General features: G+C 40.5%; 3 protein-coding genes across 12 annotated transcripts in view; 1 reads left to right on the top strand and 2 right to left on the bottom strand.

Annotated features, from left to right (window-relative positions):
* The window catches only part of riox1 (ribosomal oxygenase 1), a 148,896-nt gene extending 148,294 nt beyond the window's left edge, over positions 1-602 (bottom strand). The window contains exon 1 of one of the 3 annotated variants that reach the window (XR_010330787.1): positions 186-602. Coding sequence is in view for 1 of the 3 variants with exons in the window: in XM_064341080.1 (XP_064197150.1) it covers positions 186-257 (72 nt within the window). In the remaining 2 variants the exon portion in view is untranslated. The remainder of the gene's footprint in view (positions 1-185) is intronic. The other 2 variants (XR_010330786.1, XM_064341080.1) reach the window with 2 other exon arrangements.
* Positions 1-15,997, top strand: part of LOC135257884 (NADH dehydrogenase [ubiquinone] 1 beta subcomplex subunit 1-like) — a 417,122-nt gene that overhangs the window by 276,465 nt on the left and 124,660 nt on the right. The gene's annotated exons all lie outside the window — the stretch shown is intronic.
* Positions 1-15,997, bottom strand: part of hmbox1b (homeobox containing 1 b) — a 424,932-nt gene that overhangs the window by 335,089 nt on the left and 73,846 nt on the right. The gene's annotated exons all lie outside the window — the stretch shown is intronic.

The raw sequence follows: 15,997 nt of genomic DNA, 5'->3' as shown, positions 1-15,997 counted from the left end.
ACGGTCGGGAAAAAAATGTATGACAACGTAATCGGCTACTTGAAAATAAATGCGAATACCCCACGCACATATACTGGGCATGAGGAGTGACCGTCAACATTTTACAACGTCAAGTTCCAGCTGAACATGAGACACTGATTACTGCAGCAACTAAAATATGTAATTAAAGAGAAAACAACGCATACCTCAATTGGCTGAGGAGTTTGTTGCAATACTCTTTCGTAAATAGAGAAGGCTGAGACATGCGTATTCTCCATGGTGGCACCACTTGTGATGACGTCATCAAATTGCGACAGACGGAATAGAGGACGCTGCCAGAAATATCTGGCTGCGTCCGAATAGTCTTTTTTGCTTAGGAAGGTTCCTAACTGAGTGAAATGACCCGGAAATATCTAAGTGGCAGCCATGATAAGAGCTGTTCGAATTCTCTAAATGCTAAGGAAATGTGCTTCAATGCTTCCTGTCTTATCTCCTTTAGCATAGGGCACACTGGACCGTCCTTTACGAAAGGAAAGGAGATAATGCCGTCACACAGTTCCTTACGGCAGCAACATTTAAAGCGAAGCACCATTCGGCCGTTTACGAAAACAAACGATCAACATGACTGAGTTGTGTGGTGGTTCCTAAGCTATTATATGCATAGGTTTATAATCAGATCATAATCAGCATATTAACCATAACACGGAAGTCTGTCTATGGATATGAGACGTTTTTAGCCAGATGATGTTTTTAATTCAACATTTTTGAAACTTAAGAATGATGATATGTACAGTAGTAGATTTTTAGGCCTAACATGTTATGCCTATCTTGCATTAAATTTAGTGAATTATTTTCATACAATCATACTGATTGGGATTCATGTCGATAAATATGAGTGGGCAGGAGGGTGAGCGTGAGCAACCATTCTCAATGTGACAACCATTTCGTTTCACTTTTGTAACTGGTAGCCTATATTACTTTTTTATTTTAATTCCACCCTTGGTAATGTGGTAATATTTTTCACCGGGTTGTCCACGTTTATATACCCTGCATGAAACAACACGGTAAGAACGCACAGGGCGAAGTATCTAAGATGCGCTTTTAGTAGTCCATCTTCGGAACGTTGTAGTTTACTACGGCAGACCCACGTCAATAACAATCGGCGTCGCATAATTACGTAGCCTAGTGTAAGTGCAGTCGGATTCTCTTAGCACCGCGGTTGTCTTTTCCTGAGTCCTTTTGAATTCTCCTTCACATCTTTCCTTAACCTCATGACGTTTTCCATCGAGGTCAAGGAAAAGTGGTTAGGAAAAGACATAGGACGTCATTTTTTTGACTATTCGGACGCAGCCTCTTTGACGCTGCACCCAAGCGACCAAAACGCAAGAGAACCTGCTTGCAGGAAGCTGCTTCTTCTTCTTCTTCTTCTTCTTCTCCTTCTTTGGTGTTTTACGGCAGTTGGCATCCTTTTTAGTTGCATTACCGCCTCCTTCTGGATCTAACCATGTACTGCTGTCTAGATCGCTTATATCCTGTTACTTATTCCAGTTGCCCTCAAAAAACTAAATATCACCTTCTTTCCCTCCACCGTGTCCCCACACTCAAACAGATCTGTAAGCCTTGCCTCCACTCCTAGTCTCTGTAATCCTGTAAACATTACCCTTCTTTCTTCCTCATACTTCCTGCATTCAATCAGGACATGTTCCACTGTTTCTGATTCCTGGCACTGATCGCAATAGCCAGTTGGATGTTTTCCTATCATAAATAGTGTGCTATTCAAGTTGCTGTGACCAATTCTTAATTTACTGATGATTACTTGCTCTCTTCTATCCGTTCCACTGTTTCTTACCATTCCTACTTTATTTTGTATTTTATATAAACGTCTTCCTTTTGTTTCACTATCCCAATGTTGTTGCCATTGTTTGATTACTCCCCTCCAAATGATGCTTTTCCCCTCTGATTTTGAAAGTTTAACATTAAGGTCCACATACTCTCTCCTGACCGCCTCCTTCGCCAACTTATCTGCTTTTTCATTTCCCTGGATTCCTGAATGTGCTGGTACCCACATTAACTTTATGTTTTTCCCTTGATTAGTTATCCTTGAATTATTAAACAACAGTTCATATAATATGTCTTGGTGATTACTTCCTGATCCTGTTTTAATGCTTGACAATGCTGATACAGAGTCACTACAGATGAGTATATTATTTGCCGTCACTCCTTCCACCCACTCTAATCCTAACAGAACTGCAATTAGCTCAACAGCATATATGCTCAAATAATCTGACGTTCTCTTACTGATTCCAGTCTGGTGACTGGGAATCACCACTGCAGCCCCCGTCACCTCTGTTATTGGATCCTTTGACCCATCTGTAAAAATCTGTAAATAGTCATTGTAATTCCTGTCCCTATGCATGTAATATTCCTGAACTAAATCTGCTGTTTTATTTCTGTGCTTTATATTCAATAGTTCCATGTCCACATAAGCATTTCGCAACATCCAGACTGGTCTCACAGGCCACAACACAGTTGGACAAATTTCAATTTCATGAATTTGCATTTGTTCTGCAACGTCCTTGCCTACCCATCCAAAGCATTTTATTTTTTTTTGCTTTTTCCCTCTCCCAACTAGCCTCCAATACCCTCTTAGTTGGATGACTTTCTGTGTGTGCCCTTAGATTTATCCAGTAATTGGCCATCAACTGTTTCCTACGAATCCAGAGAGGCATTTCTTCTGCCTCAATTTGCAGTGCACACACTGGCGCCGTTTTTACTGACCCTAGGCAAATCCTCAGAGCACGAGCCTGCACCACATCCAGGTCTGACAGCACAGTCTTGGCTGCTGAGCCATACACCACACTACCATAATCAATTCTTGCCCGGATTAGCACTACATATATATACTTCAATGACGCTATATCAGCTCCCCATTCCAGCCCAGCAAGACATCTCATAACATTAATGGCTTTCTTACTTTTTTCCACTATGCTTCTTATATGCTCTTTCCATGTTAGTCTGGGATCAAAATGTACTCCCAAGAAACGAACGCATTCTACTCTCTCTAGGTTACTTCCGTATAACTTCAGATTCCTTGCTTCCCTGATTTTCTTACTTGTGAAGAACATAATTTTAGTTTTTTTCCACAGAGAATTTAAAACCCAATTCTATTCCCCATCTTTCCACTCGATTTATCCCTTCTTGTAATTTCTTAACTATATGTTCTAGGTTCCCTCCCCTCTTCCATAAAGCCCCATCATCTGCAAACAGAGACCTTCCCATGCCTAACGGTATACTTTCAAATATATCATTTATCATGACTGAAAATAAAGTAGGACTTACAACACTCCCCTGGGGCGTACCATTTTCTACAACGTGTTTACCTGAGACCTCTGACCCTATCTTGACCTGAATTGACCTATCACTTAGAAAATCCCTAATCCAATTGAAGACGTTTCCCTCAATTCTCATTTTATGAAGCTTGATTAACAACCCTTCTTTCCATAGCATAAGGTTTTTCCCACATCGAAAAGTACTGCAGCCACAATCTCTTTATTCACCTGGGCTTTTCTGATCTCATCCTGTAAACATAGAACTGGATCCATTGTGTTCCTGCCTCTCCTAAATCCACTCTGATATGCAGCCATCAGTCCCCCTTTCTCCAGAAAGTGCATGAGCCTCTCATTAACCATCCGTTCCATTAGTTTGCATATATGTGACGTTCAAGCAATGGGTCTATAGTTTCCTGGCTTACTAGGATCTTTCCCAGGCTTTCTGATTGGAATTATGATTGCTTCTTTCCAGCTCAGTGTCAGGGTGGGCGAGGGGATGGACCCAAACGCAGAGTCAAAAAAACACTCAAAATCCAGAGTAACGCGAAACCAGGAGTGTAGCTTTTAATTTGACCAAAAAACAAAAGGAAACAAAAACGAAGCCGCGCAGGGCAAGTCCTAAAAAACAAAGTAAGATTTTCAAAACTAAGGAAACAAAGAAAATCCAACAATCCAAAAACACAAGAAAAGGAACGTGGGCAAAAACACTGGAGGCAACTCTTAGCAGGAAACACACGGGGCGGAAACACGATCAGAGGCACGAACGAACAAACTAACAACAACAAGGATCCAGCACCTGAGTCAGGGAGAAGGGAAACTTAAATAGACACAACACTGACGAGACACAGGAGGGCACAATGAACAATCAGGCCACAGCGAGGGAAGGGAAAACGAGACAACCAAAAACAATAATTGGACAATTGAAAACAATAAAACAATTAAACCGGGGGAGCAGGACACAAAACAGAAGTGTCGCCATCTGGTGGCCCAACAAGGAAAAACAAAGACAAAACACAGAACCATGACACATAGGGACTCGCCCCTCCTTCCACACTTTATTGAATAACATCAGCAATTTATTTAATCCTCCTTCACTTAAATGTTTAATCATTATATAGCTTATTCCATCTTTTCCCGGTGCACTCATTCCTGTTTTGGCTAATGCCCTCTTCATCTCTCCAACAGTAAATGGGACATCTAGTTCATTTCCACTGGTATTCTTTCTCCTTAATGCATCCATGTTTCCAGCTTTGGTTTTTTCCGTGCCTTGCTTTTCTTCCTCATTCAGATTATAGGAACTGTGTACTGTAACAAAAGTTTTTAAAAGTAATTCAGCCTTTTCTTTATTGGTTATCGCCACTTCATTTCCGGTGCTCAGGACAGGGTAGTTCCATTCCCTCCTATCTCCTCCCATTTTCTTTATCATTCCCAAAACTTCTCCTATCTGAGTGGTGTTCCCAATTGACCCACAGAACTTCCTCCAATATGACCTCTTTGTCTGTCTTATCGTTTTCTTAACCATTGCCTGTGCTTTTTTGTACTGGACCAAATGCAAAATTATGGGCTCTTTTGACCAGTTTAAATGCCTTGTTCCTACTCTTTACTGCTTGTTTGCACTTATCATCCCACCAAGGAACTAATTTCCTCTTTGTCCTACCTGTACTTTTAGGAATACAACTTATTGCAGCTGCCATTATACCCTGCAATATTTTGCAGTTACTCATTTCTATATTCATATTGTCGCTAATCTTCTGTAGATGTTTATCACTTTCAGTCATGAAATTTCCCCAGTTAGCTTTTCCAAAAATCCATTTACCACCTGTGTTCTCTGTATTCAGTATCATTACTATATTTATTTTACTGTATATTGGATAATAGTCACTACCTATGGTCCCTTCCTGATACACATCCCATTCGCACAAAGGCGCTAAGGTATTGGTTACTAATGTCAGATCTATTACAGACTCCTTTCCAGTGTTCACATCTATCCTTGTGTCTCCACACCACACAATGCTTCCTCTATTTAATCCTTCTATATCAGGAGTGGCCAACCCAGGTCCTGGAGAGCCGCAGGGTCTGCTGGCTTTTGTTTTTACTCGGCACTTAATTGATCAATTAAAGCAGTTGATTACATAGTTAACTCACCTCACCTGGTTTATTTTGTGTAAGTGGTTGTTGTATTTAAGGTCAAAACAAAAACCCGCAGACCCTGCGGCTCCCCAGGACCGGAGTTGGCCACCCCTGTTCTATATCTTCCAGTCTGCTGAGTTCTAATTTCCTGCATGGATTATAGAAATGTATAACCACCAGGTGTTGTAGTCTGTATTAGTATCTGTTTGCTGTTAGTGTTTATTTTATGTTTCTGTAAGTTTATTATTTTTCACATCCTCCGTCCCAGTATTTTCATTCTCCTGGTCACTTGTCTCCCCAGTGCCGTCTCTGTGTCTGTGTTCCCTGAGCTGCTTCACTCCCCTGTATTTGCGTGATTTCACTATTCGGGTGGTTCCGGGTTTTTGTGGTTTCCCCCATTCTTTCCAGTCTCGTTTTACTTACTTCCTGCTTATATCTAGTTTTACTAATTTCTACTAATCCTTACTAACTTATAGATTGTAAAGTACTAACCTCATTAATATACTAACATGTTAATATTACTAATGGATTAACAAACACTAGTTTTGGGTTTTTGATAGTTTAAATCACTATACTAAAACATTAACCATTCTCCCCTTCCATGCTGCGCTGTAGCTCCGCCCCTTTTCTTTCTAGTCTGCCCTAACGCTGAGTTCTGCAATTGCCTGCACCTGTCTCTTGCTCTAACTGCACCTCTCTCTCTGCACGTGTTTTACCTGCTAAACCCAGGCCGTCTGTTATCATTGTTGTCTATGTGATTCCAGTCCGCGTTTTGTCAGTCCTCTGTCATTTAATTAGTTATCCTAATGTTCTTCACCTGGATGTTGTTTGTTACTCCGCCCTCACTCACGTAACCCCTCCTTGATTGTTACCTTCCCCAGTGTATAAATGTCAGTCTTTTCCACCAGCTCCCTGTCAGAATGTTGATTGTATTCACTGTGACGATGTTTTGTAAGCCTTTGTTTATCGAGATTCCTGAGATGCCTTTTCCGTAGGACTTCGAGTTTGCCTGCCACTTTTGTTTTATTGCTTTCTGGTTTGACCTTCGCTTTGTTTTGACTTCTCTTTTGCCTGTTCCTTTGTACCTTCGCCTATCTGATCTCCTGGTTTTAGATTTTTTGCCCGTTTACCACTATTCTTTTGGACACTCTATTTTGTACTGTCCTATCTCTGATTACCTGGCTTTGAACTTTGGATTGAATAAAGACAATGTTTTTTGGATTTCCCTGGTCTGCGTTTGGGTCCTTGCACAGAACATTACACCAGGTTCTTCCTTTCTGCCCACACTTCAATAACCACACACTCAATCAATATTTCTATAAGGAATGCCCTCCTTCACAAAGGTGACACAACCCCCTCCTGCCCCATCCTTCCTGTCCCGCCTGATTGCCACGTATTCATTTATTATAAAATCTAAACTTGGTTTTAACCATGACTCCTGGATACGCAGCAGGTCTGGTTTTTCCTTCTGACTAAAAATGAACTTTTTAAAATCCTGGCCATTAGCAATCAAGCTTCTTGTGTTCCATTGGGGAATTAACATCACTACTACTATAACCCAATACATTGTGTTTCTTGACTTGCCTGAACACTTAACTCCTCCCTGACTTCCTCCCATTTTAATCCTCTTATACCCAGATGATGCACAGCTGCTTTGACAATCTTGATTCTTTCCATTTTTGAATTTACATCCGCAGTTGCGTTTATAACTCCCGCTGTAAACGTCACCAGTTTCTTTTTCTCTATCAACCACTTCTTTTCCACCTCTTGTATTATACTTGCTGCCGTTTGCTCTTTCCCTCCCCCCTGCTTGTCATTCAGTTTCTCCTGTCCAGCCATCTTAGCTGCCTCGGCATAAGATACTTTCTCTTTTGTTCTAACCTTCTGTACTGCAACCTCACGGTTCATTGCTTCACATCCCCAGTACGCAACATTATGTTCACCTCCACAGTTACAGCATTTCGGTTTTATACCTGATCCACACTTACACTAAGGGGGATCCCTGTTATCACCCCCTTACACCCATTGAGACTCGACTCTCCAACTTTCACTGTTTTTGCGACTTTAACTTTTCCTATACACAGTAGCTTTCTTGCCTTTTCTACTTGGTTCTCAGAGTTACATCTAATTAGCAAATTACCATCCCCTAGCACTCTCGCAAACTTGAGTTCACCTACTTGTGCTCTGATTAAACGTGAGTCTAAGCAGGTCCGTTTTCTTCACTCCACCTTCTCCCTCAAACCTCACTACAACATTAAGGGATCCTCTCTTTGAACTCCTTTGAACGCCTCATCCTCCCGTCCCTCACTCTCTGTTTCTCCTAGATTACCATCACTCTTTTTCTTCCTCTTAGCCGTCCGACGCCCACCTCCCTTCCCCACCTGTTCCCATTCACCCCCATACCCCTCCTCCTCATTCAACTCCATGCTGTTGTAGCTGTCTTCACTTACCTCCTTCCCCGCCATGTTACCACAGTCAACGAGAAGCAGCGTGAGAGTCTCACTACCGGACCTATACAGGCCATCGGCCGACACCCCCACCCTTTACTCCTCACTCGACCGACTACCGATTCAAAACTTCGCGCCGCACCGCACTTCCAAACCACCGTTTTCCCTGTTTCAAAAAAAAAACCCGCTTCACCCGACAGTCAGTGGCCGCAGTAGTCAGCTACCTACTCCTAGCTACCGCAAACACTCCTCGAACTGGCGCTTTCCCTATTTAAACCTTTTAAAGGTCTTTCTACACGGCTAACCCCGGCCGGAAATCCCAAGCCGGGATGCGCTCGTGCTTCTCTAAATCCTAATCCTTTCAGAAGTGTCCGCACCTAACAGTCAAAAGAAAAAACAAAAACAAAAAAAACAAAAAAACAAAAGCCATAAACTGTTTGAACTTCGCTGCCTCGCCGGCTCGACAATCTCCCGACCAGCCAACCTAAACTGATCTTTGCTTCACCGGGCTCCAGGAAGTTTCTTCTTCTTCTTTGGTGTTTATTGGCGGTTGGTAAACCAGCTTATAGGTGCATTACTGCCACCAACTGGACTGGAGTGTGGAACAAGAGATTATGCAGAAAAAAAAACTTGAGATTCTTTTGCCTAAATCAGCTTCTTTTAAAAATAATGTCACAGTATATCTTGCCTGCTGTTTTTCCCAAGAGACCTGACAATGAAAAGTCATCGTGTTTTGCCTTCCTTAGTGACTGAAAAGGTGATTTCTCTCTATATTGTATTTTCTACATTTAAGTAGTACATGTTCGACTGTTTCTGGTTGGCTGCAGTGTGTGCATTTTCTGGTTGGTTGCTTGCCTATTTTACATAATATATGGTTGAGAGCTGTATGACCTATTCTCAGACAAATTATGACATTTTCTTCCCTTCTTTTCCAGCCCACCTTCCTCCCATCACCAACATGTCTTTGTATATTATATAGATGTCTTCCAGTTTCATTAATGTCCCAATACTCATGCCATACTGTTTGTGCATATGTCCTAATGAATGTCTTAGCTTCAGCTTTGCTTAATGGAACTTGTAGGTCTACATCCTTAATTCTGAGTGTTTGTTTGGCCACAATATCCACCTGCTCATTTCCCTCCACACCAACATGAGCAGGAACCCAAAGGTAGCGTGTAGATATACCCTTAATTTCCATCCTGTACATTACAAGAAATATTTCATTGATTATATCTGTTCTATATGACGATCTGCCAGATCTTATGCTTGTTAGTGCTGAAAAGCTGTCAGATGCAATAACGGTGTTATTTATTTCCTTTTCCTCTATCCACTGCAGGGCCAATAATATTGCCAATAGCTCTGTGGTATATACTGACAAATGGTCTGATACCCTTTTCATAACATATGACTCATTCACTGGGATATATACTGCTGCACCTGCACACTATGTATCAGGACCTTTGGAGCCATCTGTAAATATAAAAACTGAGTCTGAAAAATGCTGATCAAAATAGTTCTGGACTATGCGCCATACTAGAAGTTGATCTGACTTGTCCTTCAATTCCTGCTGTATGTTGTGGTCTACACTTGGCAAGGGGAATAACCAGGGAGGAATGGAAGAAAATGAAACCATGGGGCTGTACTGTAATTGATATATTCCTATGTTTTTTACCTTTGCATCACCAATCCACCCAAAACTCATGAAATTTGTCTCATTATGTTCCCAGCAGTCTGTTAAAACGCTCTTGGTAGGATGTGTATCACATTGTCCCTGGAAATTAACCCAGTATGCCAGCATTAACTTCACTCTTCTGATCCTTAAAGGCATTTCTCCCATTTCCACCTGCATCGCTGATACTGGAGATGTTTTGAATGATCCACTACAGATTCTCAGGGCCTGAGCTTGTAATACATCTAACTTCTTGAGATTTGATTCTGCTGCTGACATGTAAGCTACACACCCATAGTCAAAGACAGATCTCATGAGTGCCCAGTATATGTTTTGCAGAGATGCTCGACTTGCTCCCCACTCCTGTCCTGACAAACAACAAAGTATTTTGATGACCTTTTTACATTTGTTCTTAACTTTATCCAAATGAACATTCCATGTGAGCTTTTCATCAAACCAAACCCCAAGAAGTCTATTAACCTTTACTTGCTCAAGAGGTTGTTCATACAATTTTAAGGATATGGGTGCGATTTTATGATGTCTTGAAAAACAAATTACTTGTGTTTTTGCTACAGATAGTTTGAATCCCCATTTACGTGCCCATTTTTCCACTTTAACTATTGCTGCTTGCATTTTCTTATTGACATAAGATACATTGCGGCCTCTTATCCACAGAGCCCCATCATCCACATATAAAAATTTCCTATGCTGTGTTCAACCTGAGAGAAGATGTTATTGATCATTATGTTGAATAACAACGGACTACATACACTACCTTGCGGAGTTCCATTCTCCACCATATATACACTGGAGTATTCCGCACCCACTCTTACTTGTATTTTCCTGTCAAGTAAGAAGTCCAGAACCCAATTATATGGTCTACCGCCAATTCCCAATGACTTTAATTTAATAAGCAGCCCTTCTTTCCAGAGCATGTCGTATGCCTTTTCCACATCAAAGAAGACAGCTATCACTACTTCCTTGTTGGTCCCTACTTTCCTGATGTCTGATTCTAAGCACAATACAGAATCCATTGTATTCCGACCCCTTCGGAACCCACTTTGACAGGGAGACAAAAGAGCTTTACCTTAGGAAATATGTTAACCTCTCTGTGACCATTCGTTCCATGATTTTACATAAATGGGAAGTTAAGGCAATAGGTCTGTAACTAGAAGGATCTGAGGGGTCTGGTTTTAGAACGGGCACTATTATTGCTTGTTTCCACACTGAAGGAAGTTGACCAGTATCCCAAACCCTGTTAAACAGTCTTAACACTATTCTCTGTCATATGTGCCAACGTTATAACATACAACATCTTTCGCAGGAGTGGTCTCACGAGCACTACTAATTGCTTTTCTCAGCTCAAACATACTGAAAAACAGGTCTAACGGATCTCCTGACATCTCAATTTTCTCTAATATTTTGGGGTTCTTCATTAAGATTCTGTTCCTACACTGCCTGGCCTCCTCTGTAAGATTCTGAACTGTGAACTTTTCTAAACGCTTGAGCCAGAAGTTCAACCTTTTCTAAGTTGTTGACAGCCATTTTGTCCCCACTGTTCATCACTGCTAATTCATAATTTCTTCTGATCCCCCCCATTCTTCTGATCATGCCCCAGACATCTTACAGCTGTACGTCTCTTCCAATACTGCTACAATATTGCCTCCAGAATGTGCGTTTTTGTGTTCTTATTGTTCTCCTTACTATTGCCTGGGCCCTTTTATACTGGATTAAAGCATCCTGAGTGTGGAGTTTTCTGAGTTGTCCAAATGCTTTATTTCTGGCTTTTATGGCTTTGTTACAGTTACTGTTCCTCTAGGGTACATTCTTGGTACGTCTAGCTCCTGTACTCTTAGGGATTGTTTCCTCAGCGAATTGAATTATTTCATTAACTAGTTCATCGTTGAATATGTTTACATCCATCTGGTTCTCCTCTTGAAGTTTCTTACATTTGTTTTTGATGATCTCTTGGAAAACATCCCAATTAGCATTTCCCAATTTCCATCTGGGTATTTTTCTCCTCTTATCATAATAAGTCTTTATACCAACTTTAGTCACTACAGGGTAGTGATCGCTACCTACTGTAGTATGCTTTATCACACTCCATGCTTACACCTGCTATTGCACTAGATACAAATGTCAGGTCAAGTGCTGCTTCTGTGTTTTGCGTGCTATTATATTGTGTTCCTTCCCCATTATTTATACACACCAAACAGTGATCATCTATAAATTCTTCAACAACTAACCCATTTGCATCTGTGCTATTGCTCCCCCATAATGAATTATGTGCATTGAAATCCCCACACCATATTACACTATCTTGCAATGGTCCCCCAACATCCTCATTCAAACTCCACTCCAACGAACTGTATACAAATAATTTGTTTGGGTCCATTCCTAGTGTAGAGGTTATGTAATTTCTGATTCTTCCACTTGTTCATTGGGTTACGTGCTTCTGGTCCCCTGCGTGGAGGTCCATCTGGTGGAGGTTGCCCAGCTTGCTGCAGGCAGGTTGTCTTGCCAAATGGACGACATGGCGGAGCCCGCAAACCCTACTTCCTAGGCTTCAGAACGTTTTTTCCATACCCAGGGAGAGTCAATGGGTGACGTCACAGTGGCTTTGTCCATATTTTTATACAGTCTATGTATGGAACGGACATCACCGCTTGCTCCGATTTCCGAAGTTGCAGAAACCAAAATGGCGTCCAGTGCACCGCAACCATCGAGATATACAAGAACTGAAGACAGCTTCCGTTTACCGGTTCCATGGATTCATATGGGAGCTGCTCAAAGGCGCATGAAGCAAATTCATGCACGCAGCCATGTTTGACCATGGGCCATTGGTACCACAGTGTGCGCACTGGGTACCTAAAGGCGAAGGTAAATGCAGAAAAATGACATTAACCCACAGGGGTGCGCTCCGAAAAAGCTTTCAAATTGTCTGACAAACTGTGGCCACGGAACTGCAACTGTGGCTTTGCTGGCTAGCTACAGGACTCATTGTGGCCATTTCTGATATGGTTTATAACATTTCTGCATGTAAAAGTAATAAATAAGGCAGTCAATATTTTTATAGAAGCATTCAGCAAGACTGTACATTACATTAGCTAGCTTACTAGATATGTAGTCTACATATGAAAAGCTACGCCAAGCTAGCAAGACTGAAATGCAGTGAGAAGTTGTGGTTAGCAATATAAATAAATAACTATTAGGTTTAACAAGCTTGCTATCGAGCTGTCTTCCTGACTATCTCCAGCCAGTTAGCTAGACAGTAGAACAGTTGTAGATGGCTAACTTTTCCGAATGATACAAACATTCAGTGGCAGTCGACTGTTACAAGCAGGATAACCACAACTTCTAACTGGTTTAAATACTACAGTCAAGATGTGTGCACTCAGCCATTCTGTGTTATGGGAGCTAGCTACATCCTAGCTACTGTTGTTGAAAGGAGATCTGTGATTTTATTGTATGAGTCTAAGCTTTGTAAATCCGTAAATTTAAATTCTTGTTAAAAGTGATTGCAGACTGGAACAGCAAGGTAATAACATTCACTTGATTTATCTGCTTGCTTTGTGTGGGAGGACAGACCTTACGGCAGTGGAAAACCAATGCTGAAGACCAAAAAGAAGATGCAAAGGGAGATTTATTGCCGTTTAGACAGGTGGAAAACAGGTGGCCAGTATTTACAATGAAAAAAAGTGAAATAATAATAAAAATAAAAAAGACTTACAAAACAAAAAGAAAGTAACATGTAGCTATGTTTGGAAGGTTCAATAATAATAATAACAATAATAATAATAATAATAATTAAAGCCGCAAGCGGCGTTGGGAGGGGTCCAAGCATTGGCACTACTGCGCCCCCTATGGAGCAATTTTAAAATGGTTTTGTCCTCATGATCATATACCTTCACCCAACATATCTACTGAATATCACGATTGTATAAAATATTGATGACTTATGGCCAGTTTTGTGTTAAGAGACACTTCTTTGTGGTCAAGAAGTTTGAACTTATGAACGTTTAAGATGAAACATTGATAAAAGATGTAAAGATAATTTAAAAGTATTGTCACACAATGCTGTACAGTACCTAAATGTGTAGGCCTAATAATTAACTCTTGTATGTATTTCTCTACACTGTACTCTCATATGTTTTCTTGTACAGGGATGGGACGATATGAAAACAATTCTCAACCATCCATCACGTTTTGGCAATGTTCCAACACTCTCCTCATCACTGTTGCATGCATCACAAAAACTATTATACCACTAACTAATGCTTACATTAATGTGAAATATCCACATTATATAATACCACTAACCTATGTAAATAACATATATAACTTAAATATTTTTAGCAGTAATACTTACATAGCAATGATGAAATTTAATCTGTGTTTAGTAAATCGAGACAGAGACAGTAGGCTAAATAAATGATACAGTCCTATCTGCTTCTGTTTTGCTCCAGAAAACAATGTCAGATAGGTCTATCGGCAAAGATATGGCTTACCTGTGCCCCGAAGTCCTCAATAATAATAGCCTAGTACTTTCCAAGAAATTACGCAACATCGTTGACAACGTTTCGTTAGATGCAGCGTCGTTTACTGGTACCCCAGAGTGAATGCGATGACAAGAAAGTTTTTGCTTACCCTGACCGATAAAACGCTATTCCGAAAGCAAAATCAGACATGTTATACATCGTTAGAAAGCTTATACTCTCACCTACTGAATAAATGAATTGTCAATCAAGCCAGACTCTACTAAAAAGGGCGACAATGCCGTAAACAACAGGTGTGGTATTAGGCCTACTCACGGCTATTTTTGAAGGTACCAGGCATCACAAATGAGCGTATATTCCACAAACGGATTGTCCAAGACAATATATGACCACCAGTCTCAAAAGGGACATCTCTACGCGTAAAACAATGGTAAGATTGTATATGTATTCAATATTTAGTCCCAGATATTGACTTTGGAATGTGTAACCCAGGTTACGAGAGCCTTATAATAAAATAAGTTTATAATGGATTGATATAGAATCGTTGCCCGAATGAAGATGCAAATCCCTGGTTTGAATAACCAGCGCTTGACAGGACCTGCATTTGAATAATTTAGCTTTAAGCATTCTTTCTAACGTTTAATATGACCAGTATTTTAATAAACCCATAAAACTGAGTGTCATGTTCGAATTGTTCGTTTTAAGTAGTTATGACGTTCTTAGAAGTTTGATTGAAATGTACTGTCTACACAGGTGGTGGCACACATTAGCCGGTTTACTTTTTCTTTTGTAGCCTATTTACTGATTTGGTTATTGCGATCGTCACTCATTTTCTAGCTGTTATTGGTTAGAGGGCGGGATTACTGGGCCAAAATGCAATGCAGAGGCAGATATTCGGGGCACTTCAGCATTTGTGCATAGAAGCGAGCAGCTGAGTTGAAACTGCGATCGATAATTCAAGTTTTCGTGGTTTTAGAATTTTCGGGATTTTATTTTTTTGTGTGACTTGAAGTGAAGAAACCGTAACGTTTTCTTACATCTTGCCTGATCATTCATCCACGTCCTAGATACTTCCTTAAGAGATAGATTTATTTGTACTCTTATCCTGTAGTAATTTACTATTTTTTTTATTGGGGTTGTCATAGCTATACATATAGTTTATTGAAACTGATGGTTTTAAAAGGTTTAACATCATTCCATTATACTCTAGCACACCTTATTATTTTAAAGCGATTTCATTGTCCTCACGTGTCTCAGAGGTTGGTTTGGACACTCCACTTCAGGGTTTCCACCAGTGTATTGCAAGCCCGGCAGCCCGCCGGGCCTAAGTTAACCCCCCACCAGGCTTAAGTATCAGGGAATTTAAAAAAATCTTTAATGTATTTTTAAGATGTTTTTTAAACTAGCCTACAGTTACAGTGGGGCGGAAAAGTTGGAAAGCTCACCAGCGGCATCTGTTGGTTAAAACATGAACGCACTATAGGAAAACAGCAGGTATGAGATCAGTGTTCTATACCCTCATTGTGCGTAGAGTGGCGTTCAACACTTGACGCTTCCAACTATCACAAGCTAACGTTACCTAGCAAGCCACCATTTCTTATTTAGTAGGCTAACTAACCTTGTTACAAACTGCGTTATCACTTCATCTCGTCGGTAAGCACATTCTTTTTATATGAACTTAAGCAGTGTGTAGGTAACATTAAACTAATAGTATGAATGTAACGTTCATTGTAACATTACATGACTTATTAATCGCCATCAAAATAAGGACTTCACTTGTTTATTAATAACGTTAGCTTAATGACATTGATGTACGTGACAGCATTGTCATAAAATTTTTCCAGACCGTGAAAACTGGCTGACTTGTTTACATTTTGGACAGATGTGGCTACTGAGTAGATCGATCGTTGTTTCCATAGCAGCACTTTCGACACAAGTAATATCAGA

This window comes from Anguilla rostrata, chromosome 6 (assembly GCF_018555375.3).
Source record: "Anguilla rostrata isolate EN2019 chromosome 6, ASM1855537v3, whole genome shotgun sequence".
Classification (NCBI taxonomy): Eukaryota; Metazoa; Chordata; class Actinopteri; order Anguilliformes; family Anguillidae; genus Anguilla; species Anguilla rostrata.
This window is presented reverse-complemented; position numbering and strand designations above follow the sequence as displayed.